Source organism: Desmodus rotundus, chromosome 2 (genome assembly GCF_022682495.2).
Source record: "Desmodus rotundus isolate HL8 chromosome 2, HLdesRot8A.1, whole genome shotgun sequence".
NCBI lineage: Eukaryota > Metazoa > Chordata > Mammalia > Chiroptera > Phyllostomidae > Desmodus > Desmodus rotundus.
The window spans coordinates 23,145,982-23,169,200 of record NC_071388.1 but is presented as its reverse complement, the minus strand read 5'-3'; the positions used below and the strand labels follow the sequence as shown (position 1 = coordinate 23,169,200).

The following is a 23,219-nucleotide window of genomic DNA, read 5'->3' as shown; positions in this document are numbered from 1 at the left end:
TGACCAGAGGCTTGTAGGAATGTATTCTTGTATTTTTCCTAAAAGCAAGGCCTCCGTATTTACTAACTCAGTATTCAAAGTGACTTTTTAGAGCATAACTGCCATGAACAACGATAATTGACTATGTGTATGAACACGCACATGGAGAGAGAGAGGGAGAGAGAGAGAGACAATACATGATTATAGTCCCCAGCAATGTGAGTCTACTGAGCAGAGTCATCCAAGGTGAAATAATTTCCCACCTACTCACAGACTCCAGAGTGGGGTAACCACCTGTTTCAATTTGCCTTTGATTGAGGGCTTTCCCGGGATGAGGAACTTTCAATGCTAAAACTGGAGAAATCCCGGGACAAATGGAAAAGAATTAGTTCCCCTACTCCAGAGATTCTCAAAGCTGAAGAAGGGGTGGGAAGATAGACCCATACAAACCCCTCAACTTTTGATCTGGAGCTAGCAACCCCACCACCATTAATAAAGAGACTCATGGAGCAAATACATCACACTCCCCGGCATCTAAGCACCACTGGGCCACTCAGGCCTCTGGGGGCTCCTACGGAAGCCAACAGTCTGCTGAGAAAACCCTGACGGTTGATTTACATTTCTTTTTTTTTTTTTTTTTTTTTTTTTTTTTTTTTTTTTAAATATATTTATTGATTATGCTATTACAGTTGTCCCATTCCCCCCCCACTCCACTCCATCCTGCCCACCCCCCTCCCTCCCACATTCCCCCCCCATAGTTCATGTCCATGGGTCATACTTATAAGTTCTTTGGCTTCTACATTTCCTACACTATTTTTACCCTCCCCCTGTCTATTTTCCACCTATCATCTATGCTACTTATTCTCTGTACCTTTCCCCCTCTCTCCCCCTCCCACTCCTTTAATGACAACCCTCATGTTCTAGTTGTTTGCCTAGTTTGCTCTCGTTTTTGTTTTATGTGTGGGCGTTAATAACTGTGAGTTTGCTGTCATTTTTACTGTTCCAATTTTTGATCTTCTTTTTCTTAGGTAACTCCCTTTAACATTTCATATAATAAGGGCTTGGTGATGATGAGCTTCTTTAACTTGACCTTATCTGAGAAGCACTTTATCTTCCCTTCCATTCTAAGTGATAGCTTTGCTGGATACAGTAATCTTGGATGTAGGTCCTTGCGTTTAATCTTGGGTAATGTAATTATGATGTGCCTTGGTGTGTTCCTCCTTGGGTCCAGCTTCTTTGGGACTCTCTGAGCTTCCTGGACTTCCCGGAAGTCTATTTCCTTTGCCAGATTAGGGAAGTTCTCCTTCATTATTTGTTCAAATAAGTTTTCAATTTTTTGTTCTTCCTCTTCTCCTTCTGGCACCCCTATAATTCGGCTGTTGGAACGTTTCAAGGCGTCTGGGAGGTTCCTAAGCCTCTCCTCATTTTTCCAAGTTCTTGTTTCTTCATTCTTTTCTGTTTGGATGTTTGTTTCTTCCTTCTGGTCCACACCATTGATTTGAGTCCCAGTTTCCTTCTCATCACTATTGGTTCCCTGTACATTTTCCTTTGTTTCTCTTAGCATAGGCTTCATTTTTTCATCTGTTTTTCGAATAGATTCAACCAAGTCTGTGAGCATATTGATAACCAGTGCTTTGAACTGTGCATCCGATAGGTTGGCTATCTCTTCCTCGCTTAGTTGTATTTTTTCTGGAGCTTTGAAGTGTTCTGTCACTTGGGCCATTTTTTTTTTTTTTTTTGTCTTGGCGCGTCTGTTACTTTAAGGGGCGGAGCCTTAGGTGTTCACCAGGGCGGGGTAACGCTGGTCGCTGAGCTGTGACGCTGTACGAGGGGGAGGGGCCGAGTGGGAGCAATGGCGCCCGCCTCACTCTCCTCCGGATTTCAATCTTTCACTCCGTTACCCACAATCAAACTGGGCCCCTCTGGTGCTGGTTCCCGAGTAAGTGGGCCTGTGCACACTCTAGGCCCCTGTGGGTCTCTCCAACAACCTCTTCTGTGAGGCTGGGAGTCTCTCCTGCTGCCGCCCCAGGGGTGCTTTCAATCAGAGGTTTGAGGCTTTATTTCCCCGAGCTGGAGCCCTGGGTTGCGCAGTGGTCTGCTTCTCTGCCCGCCGTTCGTCAGGTTTATCTGTGGGCGAATTTGGTGCCGCAATGTGCTACCCGCCACTCTGCCTGCCCCACTCTCCGCCACTCTGAGTCCGGCCCTCTCGGTTTATCTGTGCAGATGTGGGGCCGCAGGGTCTGCTAGTGCTCGGACTGCCTGCGCCATTTGTCCCACACTCCGCCAGTCTCAGTCCCGCCACAGCCACGCGAGTCCTCTCCACCCCGGTGCCCGTCTCCGCCCCTCCTACCAGTCTGGATGAATGGTTATTTTCTATTTTCTTGGTGTTGGTCCCCCTTGCTGTTCGATTCTCTGTCAGTTCTGGTTGTGCGAGGAGGCGCAGTGTGTCTACCTACGCCGCCATCTTGGTTCTCGATTTACATTTCTAATGGCGCTCACAAGTGACCCTGGTGTGTGGAGACTTCAAAGAGTTGGACTATGAAGAAGTACAATGATTTTGTCATTATAAAATTTTAAAAGCCATAAATGACAATAAAAAGCAAGAATAATAGATGCTGGATAAAATATTTTCATGCAGGCAGCTAAATATGTTATTTTCTATTTCTCATTTGTAAATTGATAAAGGATAGAAGAGAAAAAAGTGTAGATTTTAGGGCCAAACCTACATTTCCTAAATCAGCAAATTCTCAAAATTTTAGCATTTTGGGACTCTATGCAGTGGTGGGCAAAAATAGGATAATAATAATAAATAATATAATAATAAGTAGATCATCTTACAAGAATAAACCCTCTGTTTCCCCATACTCACAATTGTAAATCTACTTTTGCCCACCTCTGTATAGACCAGTCATTCTCCACCCTGGCTGCACATTAGAATTATCTGGGAGGTCTAAAAATTCCTTTGCCTGGACCATGCCCAATTCGATGAAATTCTATAAGAAAGGGGGTGGGAGGTTGCAGACATTAGCATTGTTCTGAAAGCTGCCTAGGTGGTGTCAATGTGCAGCCAGGTTTGAGGCCCGCTGTCAAGGAGAATCGTGTTGAGGAGGGTCACAGGAGAGTCCAGCAGAGAAGAGCACTGTAACCAACTGGTAACACTGCTGTGGGTGTGAGAGAGAGGAAGGTTGTGGCATACAGGGCTGCACTAACGGTCTTTGTCAGTCCAGGCGAAGTGGAAGCATTCAGACTCTGAAATCCGGCAGGTCTTCATTTAGTCTTGCTCTGTCACTATGACTCCATCTCCTGTGTAATCTTGGTCAGGTGATTGGACTTCTTGACATCAATACACACCCTGATATTTATTTTGCAAGGTTGTCATGAGGGTTAAGTGAGGAAGCGTATGCCAAGTTCCTGGTATGCAGTGGATGCTGAATAAAGGGAAATTACTGTCATCATAACCAAGCACCCCCACTTTCATTTTTGGCTACTTTCTGAGTTACATTCTGCTATCCTGACAAAGAATAACAGGGAGTTTATAAGAGTAGCAGTATTTTAAGAACAAAAGCAAACAAACTGATAAAAATGAATGGAATGGCCAAGGCGATTTTGCAGGCATATAATCTAGCTCAGGGATCAGCAGCTTGATGCCTGTGGGCCACATCCAGCCACATGTATTTATTTACTTCCTGTCTGGGGGTATTTTCCCACAACAAAGAGTATTTACAATGTTTATATCACTGAATCAAAACTAATGAAATGAAAGGACCACATAGCTGACCATGAATAAGATATAGAAAAAAGGAGTGGAAAAATATGTGCGTGCGTGGGTTGGAATTGTTGACAGGAGGGGTTAGGGTAGAGCCAGCAAGGACATGGCTGTAGAAACAGAGAGGGCACTGTGACTTTGAGCAAGTTAGTCTTCTACCTGTGCCTCAGGCTCCCCCTTTCAAAATGGCACCGATCACAGGACTTACCTCATAGCGATATTGGGAGAAATACATGAATAAATACATTAAAAATGTGTACAATAGACTTGTCGCCTAGATTAAGGGCTCTCTGTGAGTCAACTATTATTATTTAAATAACAAATAATTAATTTATGTCAGAGGGGACAAGGTCAGGCCTGCGATTAAGGCATACAGGTGCTGCTGACCCTGTCCCCACAGTGGGGTGACGGAAAAATGCAGTCACTGGCTCCACAGTCAAAACAAAACATCACGGAGTCAAGAAAGAAATCAGGACCTCCCCACCCCCTTCTATCCTAACATCACACTTTCTAATCCAAAATTATATCTGTCACCCCTGAAAGGTATATGGACATGTTCCAAGGTTTCAGAAAAAATCATGTGAGTTTGGCTTGGCTTCATATGTTAGTTCCAGAGCAAGGATTTTTCTTGTTCCTGCACTGTGATTAATTTTCCCTTCAGCTCATTTTAACCACCAGAAGATCGTCCAGAATTGTGTTGATTTCAGCAAATACCCACACAGCCATCTTCACCTGTAGGAAGAAGAATGCTTTAAAGAAAGGACTTGCTAATTTTTACAATGAGAAGAATTCTTAATGAAACCACAGTGACACTTAGATAAAGCAAATGAAATGTTTGTGACATCACGTAAAAAAGCTGCTAAAGAGGAATCTGAATCAGAAGCTGAGGGAGTTACTTGAAATTTGAAATTATGTTCTCAGTAAGAAAATGTCACCTCTCCCGTGCCCCAGTTCTTACATCTTCTGTCCTCCCTGTATTGACCAGGGTGATGTTTACTGTAATTATCCTCTATGGTTACTGAAAATGTTGGGTTTAGATTCTAATGCCTTGTTAAATTCATGTGTCACCTTCTCTATGAGATCTCACCTGCATACACTAATTAACATTGACACCCTACCTGGGACTCCCAGTCCTGCCCCATGTTTTCTCAGGCTCACTTCTCCATCCAACACGCTATATATTTTACATGTGCATTTTGTTTGTTATCTGTTGCCTCATTATGATGGCACGTATTTTCATCCTTTTTCTGCAATGCTGTGTTCCTGGCTTCTACAACAGTGGCAGGCATATAGTAGGGACCCCCACGTCCAGGTTTTGCCTTTAAATGGAAAATAGAAAATGTCCCCGTGATGCATTGCATGCCATGAATTCACATGTGGAGCTTTGCATGAATGAAAGCAACTATGTGGAGGTATGTATACCTCTATGTACATCTCAAGAGCACTTAGGTGTCTTTCTACAACCTGGCAATTTTATGAGACAAATATAAAACAGGCTCTCAGGAACTTGTTCCATTGCTCCTATTTTTCATTCACCTAATATTTGTATCCTTTAATGAATAACTATCTCTTCAATTAGCTGTTGAGCCGTGTATTCTACTTCCCCCAAAATATGTGTTCCAGTGTAATGGAATCTTTGAAAATCAAGTTAAGTATTAAAGAGTAGGGAACTTCACTGCTTGATTCTGTTCTGTAATAAATATCTCTTATAGAGCACAGGTTCCTTTGCAACTCTATACTCCATTTTTCAGGTCGTATTTTGACATGTAAGTTTGCTTAAATCAATAAACCGAGACATACACACTGGGTATAGACTCTACAACTCAGTTCTGTGCCAGGCAGATGATTGATGTTTGAGAAGTAGCCCCTTTAGGAGACTTGACTGGTACATGTAACCATTAGAGAACTATAAATGGAAGGAGGATCTCGGGCCCCTAAGGCAGAGACCAATTCTCATTCACTTCTGTCATCCAGAGTCTAGCACAGGCATATTACAGGCGCGCAGCACCTATTTGGTCATTGAATAAAGGCAAGTGTAAACAAATGATCGAGTGCTAAATAAGGTTGTCTGCAAACAGTCTATAATGCAGTGAAAATTCAGATAGCAGAGGTCATGGGGGCAGCTTCATGGAGGAGACAGGACAGTAACTGACAGGAATTACATCTTGAAAGAAATTAAGGCTTCAAATGCTAGAACAAGGGATAAGAGGGAACTCCTGGTTAGAAGAGTAATTTCAACCTATACATCTATCACTGAAAAGGATTTTGAGTTAGCATGCCTTGTGGAGAGGAGGTAAACTTTGGACACCGGTTTGATACATGGCATCACCCAACAGATGGATGGGCCAGGGGTACCATTGACCAGGCCTGTCCTGTGCAGACAGAGTTAGTGAGTCACAGGCTTGGAGACTGGCCAGAGAAGGACATAAAGCTGGGAAGGGCAGATGTGTGGGGTAAGATTACTAATGACGATTGAGAGGTTTGGACCAGGCAAAATAGATTAACGAAACTATTTACATATTTATAAGAAAGGGGTAACAGAAAAAAAGTTTTATTTTAAAAAAGTTTTCCTGGAGATCAGGAAAAAATTTTAAACCTCAAAGAAGCCAATTTAAAAGCACTATGAATGAAACTTACTGTTTAGCTTCAGCCAACTGTCTAAGTAAACTGCCATAGAACTGGCATCTGTAGGTCACGAGACCCTGATTTTCTTTTAAAATATAGACCTTTGTTCTTCATTGTTCTTTCCCAATTTGTTGAGGTATAATTGACACGTTAAGTTATAAGGTATTTAAGGTGTACAATGTGATGACTTGATATACACATACATTGTGAAATGATTCCCCTATTGAGTTAATGAACATGTCCATCACCCCACATATTTTAGGGAACTTCAGTTACACAGTACAGTGTTATCAACTGTAGTCACCATGTTATACATTTGGCCCTCAGACCATATCACCTTATAACTATGGTTGTACCCTTTTATTCTCCCTATTTCCCCCATCCCCAGCCCCTGGCAACCCCTTTTCTCATCTCAGTTTGTATGAATGTTTGTTTGTTTCAGATTCCACATGAAAAGTGATACCATGTGGTATTTGCCCTTCTCTGCCTGGCTTATTTTACTTAGCATAATGCCCTCCAGGCTCATCCATGTTGTGTAAATGGCAGGATGTCCTTTTTATGGCTGAATAATATTCCAATTTTATATATGTGTGTGTGTGTGTGTGTGTGTATGTATGTGTGTATTCAATATTGCATTTTCTTTAACCATTCATTTGTCAATGGACACTTTTATATGTCTTGGATACTGTGAATATCGCCACAGTGAACATAGGGGTGCAGCTATCTCTTCAAGATAATGATTTCATTTGGGGGGAGGGGGGTGTATTCCTAGAAGTGGGATTGCTGGATCATATGGTGGTTCTATTTTTAATTTCTTGAAGAATCTCTGCACTATTTCATAGTGGCTGTCGTACTTTACCTTCCTACCAATGCTTGTACGTGTTCTTCATTGTTCCTGGCAGGAGAGAGCCAGGAGCTGCCTGCCGTTCCTGGTGAGTCAGCTGGCCAGCATGGAGCACTCATTCCACCACATTCTCCTGCTGGAGATTAAGAGCATCACAGACACATTCTCCTCCATCCTGGGTCCTCAGAGCAGAGACATCTTTCGCATGAGCAACAGCTTCACTGCCATTGCCAAGCTCCTTACCCGACAACTGGAAACCACCAAGCCCAGAAGTGGCAGGTGAGCAGGAATTACTGTGGACTCAGGAATCTGTTCTGAACCCGTGGAGGCATAGCATAGACAGCTACACTTTCTTTTGTAGGCTTTAAGCTTTCTAAAGAAAGCCAGACACACTGTCTCAACCTAGAGTGACTTCTCAGTAAATTATGACACTCACAAGAACTTGTTCTAAATATGGGGAACTTTCAAACACCATCACTCAAGGGGTTCACAGTCAGAGCGTGTGATAGGGTTTCCACAGAAGTGCATACAATGAGCTAAGGAGCATGAGAGGCATACCAGGCAATTGAGGAGTGTTTCACAGAGAAGGTGAAATTTAAATTCATTCCATGTTTACTGAGTAGCATCCATGTGCTAAGCATCCGGTTGCACAGGATGAGTGAGAGTACCCCAGATAGGAGTAGAAAGGACCCTGCAAATAGAAAGGACACTCCTCACGTGCAAGGATAAAAGAGCTCAAGAGCGTGTGTCCTGGACTAAGGAAAACCAATTTGTTAGATGTGACCGGTTCAAGGTCGTCAGTGTAGGGTAGGAGAGTAAGCTGAAAAGTTAGGTCAAAGGCAGATTATCAGAAGTCTTACACGCTGTGTCAAGAAGCAAGGAGTTTGTCCTGTAAGCAACATGGAAGCTTGGAAAGATTTTAATCCGGGGAATGATCATACCTCCTCGCACAGTAATTAACAGGTAGTAGGCACTCAAATATTTTTTTTCACCAAAGTACTAGGTGAATGAGGAAGTAACTAACATTGTGGAGCACTGAGTGAGCAGGCTGGCAAGAGGGAGAGAGTGGCCAGGATGCTAGTGCTGGAAACTTAACAATAGGCTCCTTCAATTGTAGTTGGTAGTGGGGAACTTAAGAAGTCAGGGTAGATCATTATAATGAGAGAGCTCGGGATTATGAGTAATTGATCACTAGTAAAATGTATGGTGAGGGAAAGGGGGAGAAGGAGGGATGAAAATCCAGAGATATGAGTTTGAGTGACTGAATACACTTAGAAGATGATGTTGATAACCAAGAAAAGAGGCAGCAGGAGGGGAGCCAGTCTGGAAGGGTCTCTTAGCGCACTCTACAACAGAGAATATTATCTGGCCAAAATGGTCATCAAAGTCAACAACAGTTGTTCATCCAAGGAAGACAAATTGAAACTACCTTTTTCTCTCAACATCACAGTTTTGATTGAGCACATGAAAATCTATTGTTGCCTCGTTCATTGTAGATGCCTGTTTACCAGGGTTTCTGGCTTTGATACCCTTACAATTTGGGCTAAATGATTCTTGGTTGTGAAGCCGTCTTGTGCATTATAGAATATTCACCAGCACACCCAGCCTCTACCCACTACATGCTAGTAGCAACCCTCTCTTTCAGTTGTGACAACCACAGATGTCTCCAGACGTTACTAAATTGCCCCTAGTTGAAAACCACTGCCATATACGTATTACATTCAAAAGTAGCATTTTTCACAGACCTATGACCTGCCTAGCAACAGCCCAAACATAGGAGCATCCAAGAAATCCGGACCCCGCCTCAGGAAGGGGTGATTTGCCATTTATACGCAAGCACAAAATCACTGCTGGCCAATTTTCATGGTGTGGTTTTGGAAATTTCGTTTAGAGTTTCTACAGCTGGTGTTTGGGGGAGCCATTTTGCATTTGGTGCACAGCCGGCCTGCTGTTTCTTCTGCCAGTGATGCCTGACATACGTATCCGATGTGAAAACTAGGCACATGTTCTGGCCAGCCGTTAACCCATTCTCTGTTGCCTCTACAAATGCAAAGTTGCGAGAGGCCAACTGACATCTGTGAGATTATACGCGTGAAAAAGGCTTATATAAAGGGAAAACATGTTCTACATTAGGCATTCTAACAGGACAATTAATCCTTAATAAGTAAGCCCAATCCAATACACAATAGACAATCTCCCCATGAAAAGAAGAATTTAGGAGGTATGTAGATAGGAGGAAAAAATAAGGTCTCACTATCAAAATATGAGTCTTCGTGTATGAGAATGCATTTAAGTTTCTCCTCACTTTATTATTTTTGAGGAAAATTAAATGTGAAGAGATAGAAGGTCACTAGTCACCTCACATACTACCACCACTGCCATCGCCACCACCTCAACCTCTTTAAATCAAAATACTTCACCCAGTTCAATCCTCCTTGTCAATCTCCTTCTAATCGATGATAATTATTCAGTGGGAACTTCAGGATACTGATGTGGACAGCCAGCCTTTTGTATTGACTGCTCATCCTCTCTGGGCTGGTTGCTAAGGCTTCTCTCCCAACATCTTTTCCCTGAATAGCCTTCATTGTGACCATTTAGCTTCAGTAATTTTAATCCGTGCCCCTCAACATAGAAAGGTCAACACTTTTGTCTAAAGCATCCAGCAAAGTCTGATCCTTACAATTGGGGAGGAAATAAATAAGTGAAGAGAGCTCGAAAGAAAATTAAAGATGATAAAATTCAAAACAGATGTCATCTAATTTACAAATCTAACACACAGCCCAGCAAGCCAGATTTTAGACTTCAGGCCAAAACTACAAGATTATCCAAAGAAAAACAATTAGCATCCTAGAGAGAAGGAAAAACTGAAGCAGATAGGAGCCTTTTTTGTTCAAAATGACTCTGAATGAATTGGGTGAGCTTTAATAAATACATCAAGTAAGCACACTTGCACCTTTCTTGTTCCTGTGTAAACATAAAAATGTTTATATCTAGATAATAAACCAACAGAGGCTGAAGAACAGGACAGCCAAGCAAAGCATTTAGATTTTCAAATTAATTCCGGAGAAGCAGAAGGGGGATAACAGCAATTGTGGATTAAAACAATGTGTTGAAATGAGGGAAAAGGTCGATACCATTTGAAACTGTGTGAGCCTTCAGTAGTCTTCTGGGCAGCCACTATCCTTCGAAGCATTTGCCTGCCAGGACCCAGGAGAAGCTGGGGAAGGAGAAGGTGACTTCTGGCAACTGTATGCTGCCTGAGCATCCATTGATCAGAGACTAGAAGGTGCTTTTGCCAAGTGCATGTGGCGCCAGGGAGGCTGCTCTAATCAGGCATCATCGGAGGTGGGGACAATTTGTCATAGGTGGTCTTAGTAGGAGGTTCCGCTCAGGCCCCAGCTGGGGATGGAAACTTTGAGGATGGAAATTGTGGAAAGAAGGCAGAGGTGGGAAGCAAATAGGAGAAATGAGAAACGTTAGGGAGAAAGGATGGCAGTAGGAAAAGGTACAAGGGGAAAGCAGAAAGAGAGCAGGAAGGGTCCCTGCGGAGCCCCAAGTCCCAGGCCACAGTGGGGACTTCAGGAGCAAGGTAACAGTTCCCTCAGATCCACCTTTCACGCCCTAGCCAAAGCCATCAAAGTTGTAAAAGAAAAAGTTGCTTATAAGAAAGGTTTTAACACAAAGCATGTGATGAAAACTTTCCCAAACCTCTGGCTCAGTTAAATGAAGGGTATGTTGTTTTTGTTATTTTGGTGGTGATGGTGGTAGTGGTGGTGAGATTTTGTGTTTATATTTTGTTTTTAAGAATCAGGCCTTGGAGGGGGACTAGGAAGGAGAATGAAAAGTAAATTATAGTCAAAATCAATTGGGTAGGGTAAATCTGATTTTGGTATACATGGAAAGAGATGACAGATGGAGGGAAAGAAATAAAACTTTGTGTGGGAGAGAATGAATGGAAAACAGAATAAGGAGATCATGTTCACAGGAGAAGGGTTCCAGGAAATCTGCCCTCCTTGGAGTAGCCCCAGAGTTTTGGTTTTCCGAAGTTTCATGCAATGAACATAAAGAAATGGATGACAAGCGAGAGCCAGGGATTTGAGTCGATGTATGGCCCTAATGTACAGACAAGCGACTTGGCCTGCAAAGACCCTTTGCAGACTGTGAGACCCTTTGCAACCTGTCATTCCAGAGTTCCCATCCTGACATCCTGGGAGTCACATCAGAACCTAACTCTGGGTCATATCCAGTCCCTGAATGCACCATCCAAGAGCTTAAGAATGGTGCCTCCATACTGAGTCCACAACAGAAGTTGCAGAGAGCGGGGGGTGAAGTTCTTCTCTATAATTTTGCAAGGAAGACTGTGTCTGGTGGTCAGATAGTTTTTGTTTTTGTTTTTTAAATAAGATTTTAGTCATTTCTTTTTAGAGAGCAGTGGAGGGAGGGAGAAAGAGAAGGAGAGAAACATCCATGTGAGAGAGAAACATCTATAGGTTGCCTCCAGAACACACCCCAACCGGGGCCCGAACCCTCAACCCAGACATGTGCCCTGACCAGGAATCAAACTGCCAACCTTTCGCTTTGCATGAGGATACCCAACCAACTGAGCCACGTCGGTCAGGGCTGATCAAGCTTTTAACTAGCTCCCACCACATGACAGATTCCGTGCTGGGGTCATTTACTGTATATTGTTTAATCCTCACAGCAAGAAAGTCTTTAAATATATGTAAGGATTACAGAGGCATAATGGAGTAAACCTTGAGGACAGGCAAAAATAAAATAAAATTCTCTACCTGATTCCTACTCCCCTGGAAGTCCATGATAGTTCCTAGTGGGCAATAGTGTAAATGCCCAGATACAAGCTCATGGAGTTTCCTTTCCTTTCTTGCTTCAGTCTAGTTCAATGGATCCCAAATTTTAGTGTGGATGAGATGTATAGTGGTCACAGCACATCATGGATAATTCAAAGGAAATTTAAAGGAATGTTAAGGGTGATTTTTGCTTTTTCCTTCCGAAAGTTGTACCCCACTAACCTTTATTACTACCTTCTAGAAAGCCCTTTTTGTGTCTCTCTTCCCACTGAAGGCTGCCCTTCTCCAAGACTTCAGTTCGCTTCCACTTGCCCATGAGGTCTTACCCACTCACCCCTGCCCATGGAGACCTTCTGGCCTCAGCTTACCACAGCTCAAACTGCTTCTCCACTCACCCACACTCAGAGGCCTGCCTGGAGTGTTACATATCTTCCCTGTGCCCCTCCAGCGTCCTCCAGACTTGAGGGAGCTAATATGCAGAACATTTGCTCAATGGAAAGAAAATAGTCTTAAAAGTGCTTACAAGAACTCCACCTTTTTTAGGCAAGACATGTTTATACAAAGAGAAATTGATTCTTTGCAAGGAAGTGTTGGCTCAGGGAACGAACACGAGGAGGTTCAGGACCATAATTAAAAACATGTGACGTTCTGGTCGGCACTACCCCCTGCTTAGAAAAAGCTAAATGAAATTTCACCCCACCAAGGTAGCCAGAGTTTTAGTAAATAACACGTATATCTTTCCAATCTAGAGAGGTCTATGCTGGTCACTTGTATAAAAGGAACATCATAAGAGTCATTTGTGGCAGTAGCTGTGCCTATTGTTACTCCTCCCTGCATGGGGAAGGAAGGAAGGGTTTGGGGGCTTTGCCCCTCTTCTTACTAAAGAGGTTAAGTCTGACATGTGGTACCATTTACGTTCCATCTGTTGTTCATTTACTCCACCATTTGTCCTTCCTTAAAGCAGCATTTATGGTGATATGAAGGTCTATAAAGGTATTTCAGGAATTCAGCAAGAGGTATAGGTGGGAGACATCATTACCAGCTTTGGAGACAATGAAGGAAGCCCAGGAAGTGTGAGGCCCCAGAGGGGCTGACTCTGCAAGTGTGGACACAGAGGACTTGGGGTGGGGGCAGGGCAGCCCTGCCAGGAGGGTGAGTGGCACAGTTACAGCTTTTCCAGGGGAATCCGGCCCCTTTCCTGTAACACAGCAGTGTTCAAAATGTGAGACACCCGAAAAGGAGAACAGCTTTTCATCAAGCTCCTATGGCTTGGTTTCCCATTACATATGAGACAGGAACACCAAAGCTTTAGCCTGGAGGAAAAGAAAAAGTGTGCTTTGGGGGAGAGGTGAGAAGCACTTGACCCTTCCAGCCACTATGGAGAGGTGACTGTTGCGGATCCCAGCCCACAGGATCCGGTGTTGTGGCAGCAATAGACAACTAAATACACACGGACTACAGAAATCCTGTGGAGGGCGAGAGGGCTAGAGAGAGCCCAAGAGAGAGTCGACCCCTGCCTGGACAGGCTTTTATTGTTTTTCTAGGCACCTTACATCAAGGATGGTCCTCATTTACTATGCATAGGTTTGTTTTGGGTAGTTATCTTTTACAGACAACAAAGGAGAGGATGTTGCTAAATACATCAAAGAAGGATATTTGCAATGTAAAGGGAGAAGTGGTCAACTGGTTATGCTCCATACTTGGGAGGTCTAGCTCAGATTTTAGGAAGTTAAAGATACTCAGTAAACATTTGCTGCCTCAATTCAGGGAGAGGGAGTTTTAGCAAGAGCAAGTCTCATAGCAATCTAGGTACAATGCAGGCCTGAATCCCCACGGGAGAACCTATCCGTGGGCGTGGGTCCTGCCTGCCAACCTCGCTCCCCACTGGCTTTTCCGAGTGGGGGCTGGGCCACATTTCCCACGCCTGGAACGGTTCCGCATAGGTGACAGCTGAGGCTAAAACAGTTCTTACTCATCCTCATGATCTAGCTCTTTGCTATTTTGGTTCCCTGATGCTCCCTGTTCCTTTTTTGTATCCATCATAATTGAACTCTGAGGTCGCTGTTTGTGTGACATTTCCTGGGTTTTGAGCATCTTTTCAGGTTTGGTTGAAGGGGGTGCCAGAATTCATGTTTCAGATCAGATCAGATCTGATCACTGTGAATCCGATCACATGGTTAGATGTCAATTCTGTTCTGGTGTCCATTCCTACAGGATTTTACTCAGAGATATTAAGGTAAAATAATTCCGGTTGGTTACAGCACTATCCCCAATCCCATAAGTCAAGGGTGTCAAACTCATTTTCACCAGGAGCTGCACATCAGCCTCACAGTTGCCTTCAAAGGGCTGAATGTAATTTTAGGACTGTATAAATGTAACTACTCCTTAACTAGGGGCAAGGAGCTCAGTGCTCCTGCCAGGTAGAAACAAAGTGCCAGGCCAGATAAAACAAGGTGGAGAGCAGGATTCCGCCCATAGGCCTTGTGTTCACCACCTATGCCATAAGTATTACTTATTCTGGAGGTAGATTCAGATGCCACCTTAACCAAACACCTACTGAGAGGTAGTGGGAGAAGCCTGGGAAGCAGAGTTTAATGTTGCTCTGGAGGCAGAGTTTAATACTGGGTTTACTAGTTGACCTTCAGTAAGTTACTCAGCATCTCTGCTTCAGCTTCTCCACGTGTAAATGGAGAGAGTAATAGGGCCCGCCCTACTGGGTTATGGGAGAAGCAATACACATGGCAGACTAGAACAGAGAGCGCCTTGTGCATAGAAAGCCCTCAGTAAATATTACAGCATCAGTACCCTGCTCAGGTGGGCATTAGAGTAGAGGATGTCACTTTGCATGTCCCTCAGGCCACAGCTACTCAAAGTGTAGCTCGTGAACCACCGCCCATCTGCAAACTGTTTGTACTAGCCTTCACCAAGATTATTACAGAGTTTTAAAAATAAGAGTCTAGAACTTTTGTAGCAATTTAGCATTGCTGCAACACCCATATACATGAATGATGTCTTTATTTCACTCATTTTATTTCTCTGGTAATAAAATGCTGTCTTTTTTTTTTTACTGTCTTTTACAAAAATATTGGCCTGTGACACACGAAAATTAAAAAGCCAAAAGGCGGGTGTTTGAGAAGCATTATATTAGATCCTCAATGCAGCTGAGCCTGGAAAAATCTCAGAACTTTCTTTAATAATTAATATTTTGCTCCCCAAACTTTCCTTTGGGACCTAAAGAAAGAGATTTAGTAAGTGGAAGGTAATGAATACAACACGACAGCCATGATTTAGATACAGCTATTTAGAATGAATGGCTCAGCTAAGGAAAAACAGTTGTTAATGGTATTCATGTTTATAATTATCAGGCAAAAGATGGACTTTTTTGCAGTTGGCAGCCTGAAGGCTGTCAGCCAGATTTTACAACAGGTACATGCTGAATTCTAGGTGGACCAGGAATTGTCCACACGCACAGGGTCATGTGTAGAGTTCTACTCCAGCTCAGTCATCAGTGTGCTTAACTAACCATAGTTCTCCATTTCTGGGTAGTTATTCTACCTATTAAAAATAAGGTAGGATGTCATATTTGGGGTGGAGTCTATGAAAAGATGCACCACAGAGGAAAAGTTAACCATTTTCCTGTTCTTCCAGCCTCAAAAGCTGGATAGTGCCACATATTAACCTTTGCCCTTCCCAGGCCCAGTGTTCCTTTTTACGCAGATGTCGCCACCTCAATCCCCACGGCCAGCCCCTGCCACCGGCTCGTGTTCCCAGACTGTAAAGTGAGGCTAGAAAAAGAGGGGCGTACTGATTTTACAGTTCTCACCCCTGATTACTACTTTTTTATACTCCTTTTATACTCCTTTTTTATACTACTTTTTTACAACTCACAGGTGCCTTTGTGGCTTGTGCCACATCCAGATGGCCATTCGTTAGGGTCCAGCGGCCTCTGTTCAGGCTATTGCTCATCCAGTCTGCCCATTCTCGTCTCAGAGATCTTGACTAGAGATCTGGGGGACGTCTGAACCAGCGTTTATCAGTGGCAAGAACTGACAAGATAGCTTTGCCTCAAAACTGACAAGACCTGGAAGTCTTGAGGATGACAAAACTTCGGACTGGGAACTGCGTGCAGTTTACCATGCACCAGCTCCAAATATTGCCCACGTTGTTTTAAGTCTCACCTCCCGGCAGAATGACGGAAATCCTTGCTTGATCAAGGGAAAATGATTCTGCCCCAGTCCACTTCAGATTCTGCCTTTTATTGCCTGGGCCGGTGCTTCTCAAACTTGCATGTGCCAGTGGGATGCCTGGGGATTGTGTTAAGAGGCTCATTCTGATTTGGTGGATCTCGGGAGGACCCTGAGATTCTGCATCTCCAGCAGTCTCCAAGGTCATGCTATGTCCAGCGCCTCCACTTTGAGTAGCAAGGGCAGGGGCTTTGCACTTCTGGCTCACGGTTTTTCCATGTCCCATTCCCCTCACGTTAGTTGAATGAAAAGTGAGCAAATAACAGCATTTGCGTTTGAGTGATTATTTTCTCATATCAGAGCTTTAAAACTTTTATTGTAATTGGAATTCTCTATGTTTGCAGTTGCTCAGACTTTATACATGAAGTAGAGAAATTTAAAAAATCAACTCTTTCCACGTCCCAGTTCTTGTATGGTTACCCAGGAGGGAGGATTCCTCTCCTTTAGTGCACATTCTGTGGGAGGCTGCGGGGGTACGAGCGACTGGAAAGGCCTCCCTGGCTTTGAGCAGAAGCAGCTCATCTCCCAGGATTGGTGTCACAAGGACAAGCCACCATCTTTTAGTATCGAATGTCCACACTGGGCTACAGCCACCCAGGTTTTTACCATTTGACTTTTTCATGCCCATTCTGTATAGGCTACATGGTCAAATCCATTATCTTACATAACACTTTCAGCAATCTAGTGATGCAGTGTCATTAATCCCATTGTTCAATGACAACAGTGAGACATGGAATCATAAAGAGCTTTGCCACATGCCTGACAAACAGGATACTGGAGTCACGAACCCAGGTCTTTTCCCTGTACAGCCATGTTCAGGTCTCTCCCCCACAACCATCTCCTCTTGAATCCCCTTTTGAAAACCTTGTGTGAATGAAATAAAACATCATCAGTTCATTTGAGCAAAGTTGTCCCCGTGGCATGACCACATTCTGGAGCCTGTATCACTGGGCTCCTGCTGGTCTCTGCTCTTACCCATCAAGCAGGTCTGAGCCAGGATAGAGTACCAAGAGCCTAGACTTATCATTGTCCTTTTCTTTAGTATGTGAGTGTAGTGGTCCAGCAGCATTACTCACTGCAGTCCCAAAACAGACAATAGCACTGCGGGGCTGGGCGATCGTCCTTGTCATTGTTATGATGACTGATGACCTAAGAAACTGTTGAAGAGTAAGGAGTGTAGCATCCTGAGAATTGAGGGCTCTCAAGTGGATTTCATCCATTATGTCCTCCCACTCCTCTTTTAACGAGGTTAACTTTGCAGGATTACATATCCTGGACGCGGGGACCGTAAGCCAAGTTCATCAAGCATTAACTAGTAGTATTTTTCTTTGATTTAAGGAGCCAGGAAGAGAGGCTGCCAATCTCTCCCTGCCTGCCAGCTTTACAGTCTCATCTCCCAGCTTAGTGAGAACAGAAAGCTGCCCAAGGACCAATTTGTTTCCAAGGGGAGTCCCGCTCACACAGGGGGAGGTAATTAGGCCTCCTCCAGGCATCCCTAGAGGTATTTTTAAAAACTTGACTTTGGCAACAGAGACCAGAAATCGTTCAGACTGGAAATCATCTGAGCCCCTTGTAATGCGGCATGTTGAGTTAAAGCCAAGTTAATATTTAGGGGATTATAGAACTCTGACAAAGGTTTCCGTAAAATTATTTCTGGAGTTAGAAGTGACAAATGGAAAAGAAATAACAACCCCAGCCCACGGGCCCCCACCCCAAACAGGACCAATGGCTCCACCAGTTTTTCACATTTGGGGCGCATTTCCTTGCTCTAGAAGGAATGCAGAGTTTATCTCTGGAAAAGGCCTTTGTTGGTGAACAAATTCTCTCCAGATCTTTAAAATTTAAAAACCAAGAGGGGAAGAAGCAGTGACTGTTTATGATAAGCGCAGACTTTTATCTACCATTTCCTGAGCTTCCAACCTATTGGAATCGTAACTTGCCCTAACTCCCTGCCAGGAAAACTGTGTGACCAGTGCGGAGGGAATGATGGCGGTGAGAGAAAGTTCTCTTTGGCCAACCTTGCAGCTTTGGTTGCCTCGGCGACTCTTCATTACTGCCCCTGTCCCCTGCCTCCTGTGTTATACAAATTTCCAAATCAGGAAAACAATAAGGACTGTGTATAACAGAGAGTCTTTGCGGTGAGAATTCTAGTCACCAGCCTCATAACCAGAGACCACTTCTCTGGCCCAGACATTTTATTGTTGCTTTTCCACCCTTCTTATTTGGCCCTCTGGCAAATCTCTCTTTTTGCTCTTGTTCTTGCCCCTTGTTTCTCTCCACGTTTGATATTTATCCAATGATACCACCTCCCATGGACCAGGAAGAGTAGCCAGCACTTCATGAGCATCTCCTAGAACTCAGGAGTGTGGGGGTAGGGCTGGCAGGCTGGCTTCAGATACCAGGGTAGTCTGAGTTCATTTATTCAAAAAACACTTCAAGTACCTGTGTGGGGCAGGCACAGGGGAACAAAGACAGGCAGTACAGGTCCCGCCCACCAAGCAGCAGGAGTTTAGCAGGACTAGGGTTGCCAGATTTAACAAATAGATGTATGGGACATCCACTTAAATTTTAGATAAGGAACAAATCATTTTCATGATCAGTAAAATCATTTCAGTATAGTGTAATACATTTTTAGTGTATTACATTGGGGACATACTAAAAATTTTCAAAAATTTTTATTTAGCTGCAATTCAAATTTGGCAGGGTATCCTGTATTTAGGCTGGCAACCCTACCCCCCAACTTCCCGAGACACCTGCCCTACCCTCTTGGTGGACATCCAGGGATAAATTGTAACTTCTCTCAAGCCCCAAGGCATGCGATAGACAGCCTGAGGGAGAAGGAAGTCATGCCCCCAGCTAGCAGAGCTCCGACTCACTGGAGCCACAGCTTGCTAACCACCTGGTCCTGGGGGACCAGGCAGGGAAAGGGAACGGTGTGACTATCCTCTCCTGAAGTCTGATGCCATTGCATTCTCCAGGGATGTCACTTCCCTCTGGGATATGGAATATTGATCAGCCTGTATCTCAGCCACTGATGCTTTCTTCATGCATTAACACAAGGTACAGACAGGGCAGATTAAATGCCAAAGCAACAACAATAATAAAAGCAATTAATAATAATAATAATACAATTCTAATGTCTATTGATCGCCTGTTATGGGCTAGGAACAGGTCTTCATCCTGGTTCTGTTCATTTTGTCTTCCCAGCAACCCCATGAGTTAAGTGCATTATGGTCCCCCTCTCAAAGATGGGGAAATTGGTATAAAGAGTACAACAGATAAAAGATCTTCGTAAGTAAGAAAATTTTATTAAACAAATCAGAAATTGATCCAATACAATTATCTAGGAAGATTTACTGTAATCATGTGAAATTTGATGGTTCTTTTAGGCGGGGGGTGTGGGAGGAGGCAATACTATTTTTTTTTCATGCAGTCCCAAAGAGACAAGAAGAGACTTAAATTAGAGGAGGGCTTATCATCCAGAATAAGAAAAGGGTAAGTGAAAGAGGGAGCCAAGGGGCCAGAGCAGGACAGAGAGCTGGCCGGGAAGCTCCGAAGGACTCACCTCTCCGCCTCTAGCTCAGGCACTGCAGTGACAGACAGGTGACACAGTGGCCCCTCTCAGCCGGTAGGGTACTAAGTGTCCCCTGAGGCCAAAGTTTACCTGGATTTCAGGCCCCCCCCCACTCCTAGGCACAACCGGTGACCGCCATTTCAGCTCCTGTCCCTGACTAGGGCTGGAGGAGCGGTCTTCAGCCAGAGCTCAGGAAGCTGGCAGAGGGCCCCCACCGCTTGCTTCCACTGGGCCCAAGGAGGCTGGGGAATAAGATGGCAAGAAGAGAATCTGGAGTCTGAAACCTCCCTCCCTGCTACCTGGGCTCAATGGGAAGAAACAGTAGTGGCCTCTGGCTCCAGGCCCCCACAGATACACAGTGACCAATAAGGGACAATCACTGGGACCACTCACAGCCACTGGAGATAAAGATTGTTCGAGAAAAAAAAAGACAAAAAGGTTACATTCTCCAACATGCTCTTCAAGACGAGCTGTGGCCTGGGTGAGGGAAACTGCGCCTTGGCGGGGAGGGGGCCAGGAGACTCACCGCCCTGCCCGTCCCCTTCCATCCAGGGTCCTGCTGGTACTTTCCTTTGGCCAAACCCAACCCCAAATAAAACTATTATTTTAACTGTTGTTACAGCCCAGAGCTTTAGGTACAAAGAGAAAACTAGTAAATTCATGAGAAATTATTCCTTGACCAACTCTCCTGTTTTGAGATTTAAAAATTTGTGTAGCGCTCAATATCTGATATGTGTGTGTTGGGGTGGACTTGGTGCTTTACAAATTTTTAAGTTTTGATAATCACAGCTATAGCAATTTCTGAAACAGATGTTTTGGAACCTACTCACATTTCAGTTTTTAAATATAAAGAATCAGAGAAATGGATAGAAAATAAATACCCCCCAAATTTGTCATCTTGAGAGGGTTTATTGGATCTGTTGACATTAACCTTGGTAATCATCAAGGTTTGTAAAATACGGTCCAATAACAGCACTATCTTGGTTTCATCCATAATGGGAAGTGAGACCATTTCTGGCTAGGAGATGTCCAAGCCTCCATCTGCGTGTGGGCAGCCAGCATCATACATGTGCCAGAAAGGGAAACATGTTCGTGATGAGCCCTTATTGCCATGTACCGATTCCTGAAATCAACTCATGTATGTTTCAGTCAAGCATGGTATGGGTAACAAATTTTGCCTTATGTATGAAAAAACCATAGGTAACCTATAAAATTATATTTAAAAATGTGTTTAAATTTTCTCAGCAAATAGCTTATTGGACGATAAACAATGTCCTGGTGACCTAATGGATGATCTGCTCTTCTTCCCAGCTTGCACTGTTAACATGTTTCCTTGGCTGGGCTAACGGGGGATTCTGGCCACTGAGGACCCCCAACTATGAACCCTCTCTTAAGGCCAGGATCCCTCCCTTGGCCAGCCACAAAAGCTGCAGGATCCAACCCTACCAACTAGCCTTCCCCAGTGCCCATCAGAGACATGGCCCAAGAAAGGGTGGAATGTAACTGAAAAAAATTGTCATCAGCACTTTTGCCTTGGTTTTTCTTTGAAAAGCAGTGCTATTTTAAAAAAATGTATTTTTGCACCCTCACCGAAATACTATGCCAGGTTTACTTTGGCCCTTAGGGAAAAATAGTCATATGTTTGCAAAAGTCAGGATATTTCTGTAAGTTTGAGGGCTTTTCCTTGACCTCTAGGAAAAATGCTGGAAGAGCCAAGTAAATTACACACAGACAAACCAACAGAATCACTAAGCCAGCTCGATGAATAGACTTCTAGGGATTATTAACCCTTGTGTTTATATTTTTAAAAAAGAGAACTAATACTAACCCCACGTGATAAAGAAAAATTAAAGTAGCTCTAGGCGGACTCATGTCAGAAGGCGGGTTAGGGAGGGTAAATGCAGACTGCATTTCTGTAATCACTCAGCACCTTGGTGAGCATCCGTGAGCTATTTCTGCAGCTTATCCGTAGCTCCTGAAAAACATTATTTATTTAAGGCACTGTGTTTGCCCTTTCAAAGGTGTCCCACAAATAGCCTCTGCCTTAAAGGAGGTAATTTTAAGGACCCACAGAGTGTTTTATAAAGTCTGCTATTGAAGATATTTAGAACTATTAATATCATTCATGGAAAACTTCTTTTATCCAACATATTAAAATTCTGTAAGATGTTCCTTGCTTTGTGAGATGAAAGAGTCACATTGATTTGCATAAAATTAACAGAACCATGAGTTTACACTGTCTATTTGAAATGTTCTTATTCTATCAATTTCAGTACAAACAGATTAGCGCGTGTACATTTTCTAGAAAATGTCTGGCACAAATTTTATATGAAAGCCTTACTTTTGAAGAGCTAAACAGAACATGGTAGATGACCATAAAAACTGCTTTTTATTCTCTGAATCCTTCAAAGTATTTCTAATATGAAGTTGACATAAACATCCATGTTTCTAAACTTTTGGCAGAATAAGCTATAGAAACAATTTCAAAGACCTATGTTCATAGTTGTTAATAAATATTTGTTAAATGACTAATAAAAATTTATCAGGTAACATTTTTAGTTTTGAATAAAAAGCAGCTAGAGAGCAATGCTGTTCTGAAGGGTATATGTGACCAGCATCTAATGCAATGGCTTTTATTCCTTTAGGAGAAAAACCAGCACTGAAATTGAATTCCCTGAGAAGCTAGAAAGAACCAAGCTCCCTGTAGCTGAAAATGAAGACCATGAAAAGCTCCAAGTTAAAATACAGGCTTTTGAAGACAAAGTCAATGCTGAGAGCAATACCCCTGGATCTATCAGAAGATATAGTTTGGGCCACATCTCCAACGAAGAAAAAAAAGGAATTAGATTTAGCAGGTATACATTTTGCTTGGCTGGTTTTCAAAGTGTATAATTCATGTTTGCTGCTAGTTTTTGTTTTAACACTGCTATTGGGTGATTTTTAAGTATCTTCTCCTATAGTCACTCAAAGTTCCATCCTTTTATGAATGAAGTAGCCCTCACAATGCTTTAATTATCTGAAGAAGTTCCCTTTTCAAAAAAGAGAATACAGCTGGTGTGGCTCACTGGATTGAGCACCAGCCTGGAAACCAAAGGGTCACTGTTTCAATTCCCAGTCTAGGGCATATGCCTGGGTTGCAGGCCGGGTCCCCAGTAGGGGGCATGTGAAAGGCAACCACTCACTGATATTTCTCTTCCTCTCTTTCTCCCTCCCCTCTCTAAAAATAAATTAATTAAATCTTTAAAAAAAAAAACCAGAAAGAATACAAATGGGAAACAAACCTATGGCTTATTTTTAAAAAACACTTCTTAAATTCTATAGATGTGCTAATATTGAGCATGCCTTATCAAAAGCTTCTCCTAACTTCTGATGAAAAAGC

The 23,219-nt window shown here is 43.3% G+C and overlaps 1 protein-coding gene across 4 annotated transcripts in view; it reads left to right on the top strand.

The window, feature by feature from the left end:
- VEPH1 (ventricular zone expressed PH domain containing 1) overlaps positions 1–23,219 on the top strand; it is a 197,987-nt gene that overhangs the window by 85,917 nt on the left and 88,851 nt on the right. For all 4 annotated transcript variants that reach the window (XM_045197271.2, XM_045197268.2, XM_024560285.3 and 1 more), the window contains exons 7-8: positions 7,273–7,493; positions 22,486–22,695. In XM_045197271.2, coding sequence (XP_045053206.1) covers positions 7,273–7,493; positions 22,486–22,695 — 431 coding nt within the window. The remainder of the gene's footprint in view (positions 1–7,272; positions 7,494–22,485; positions 22,696–23,219) is intronic.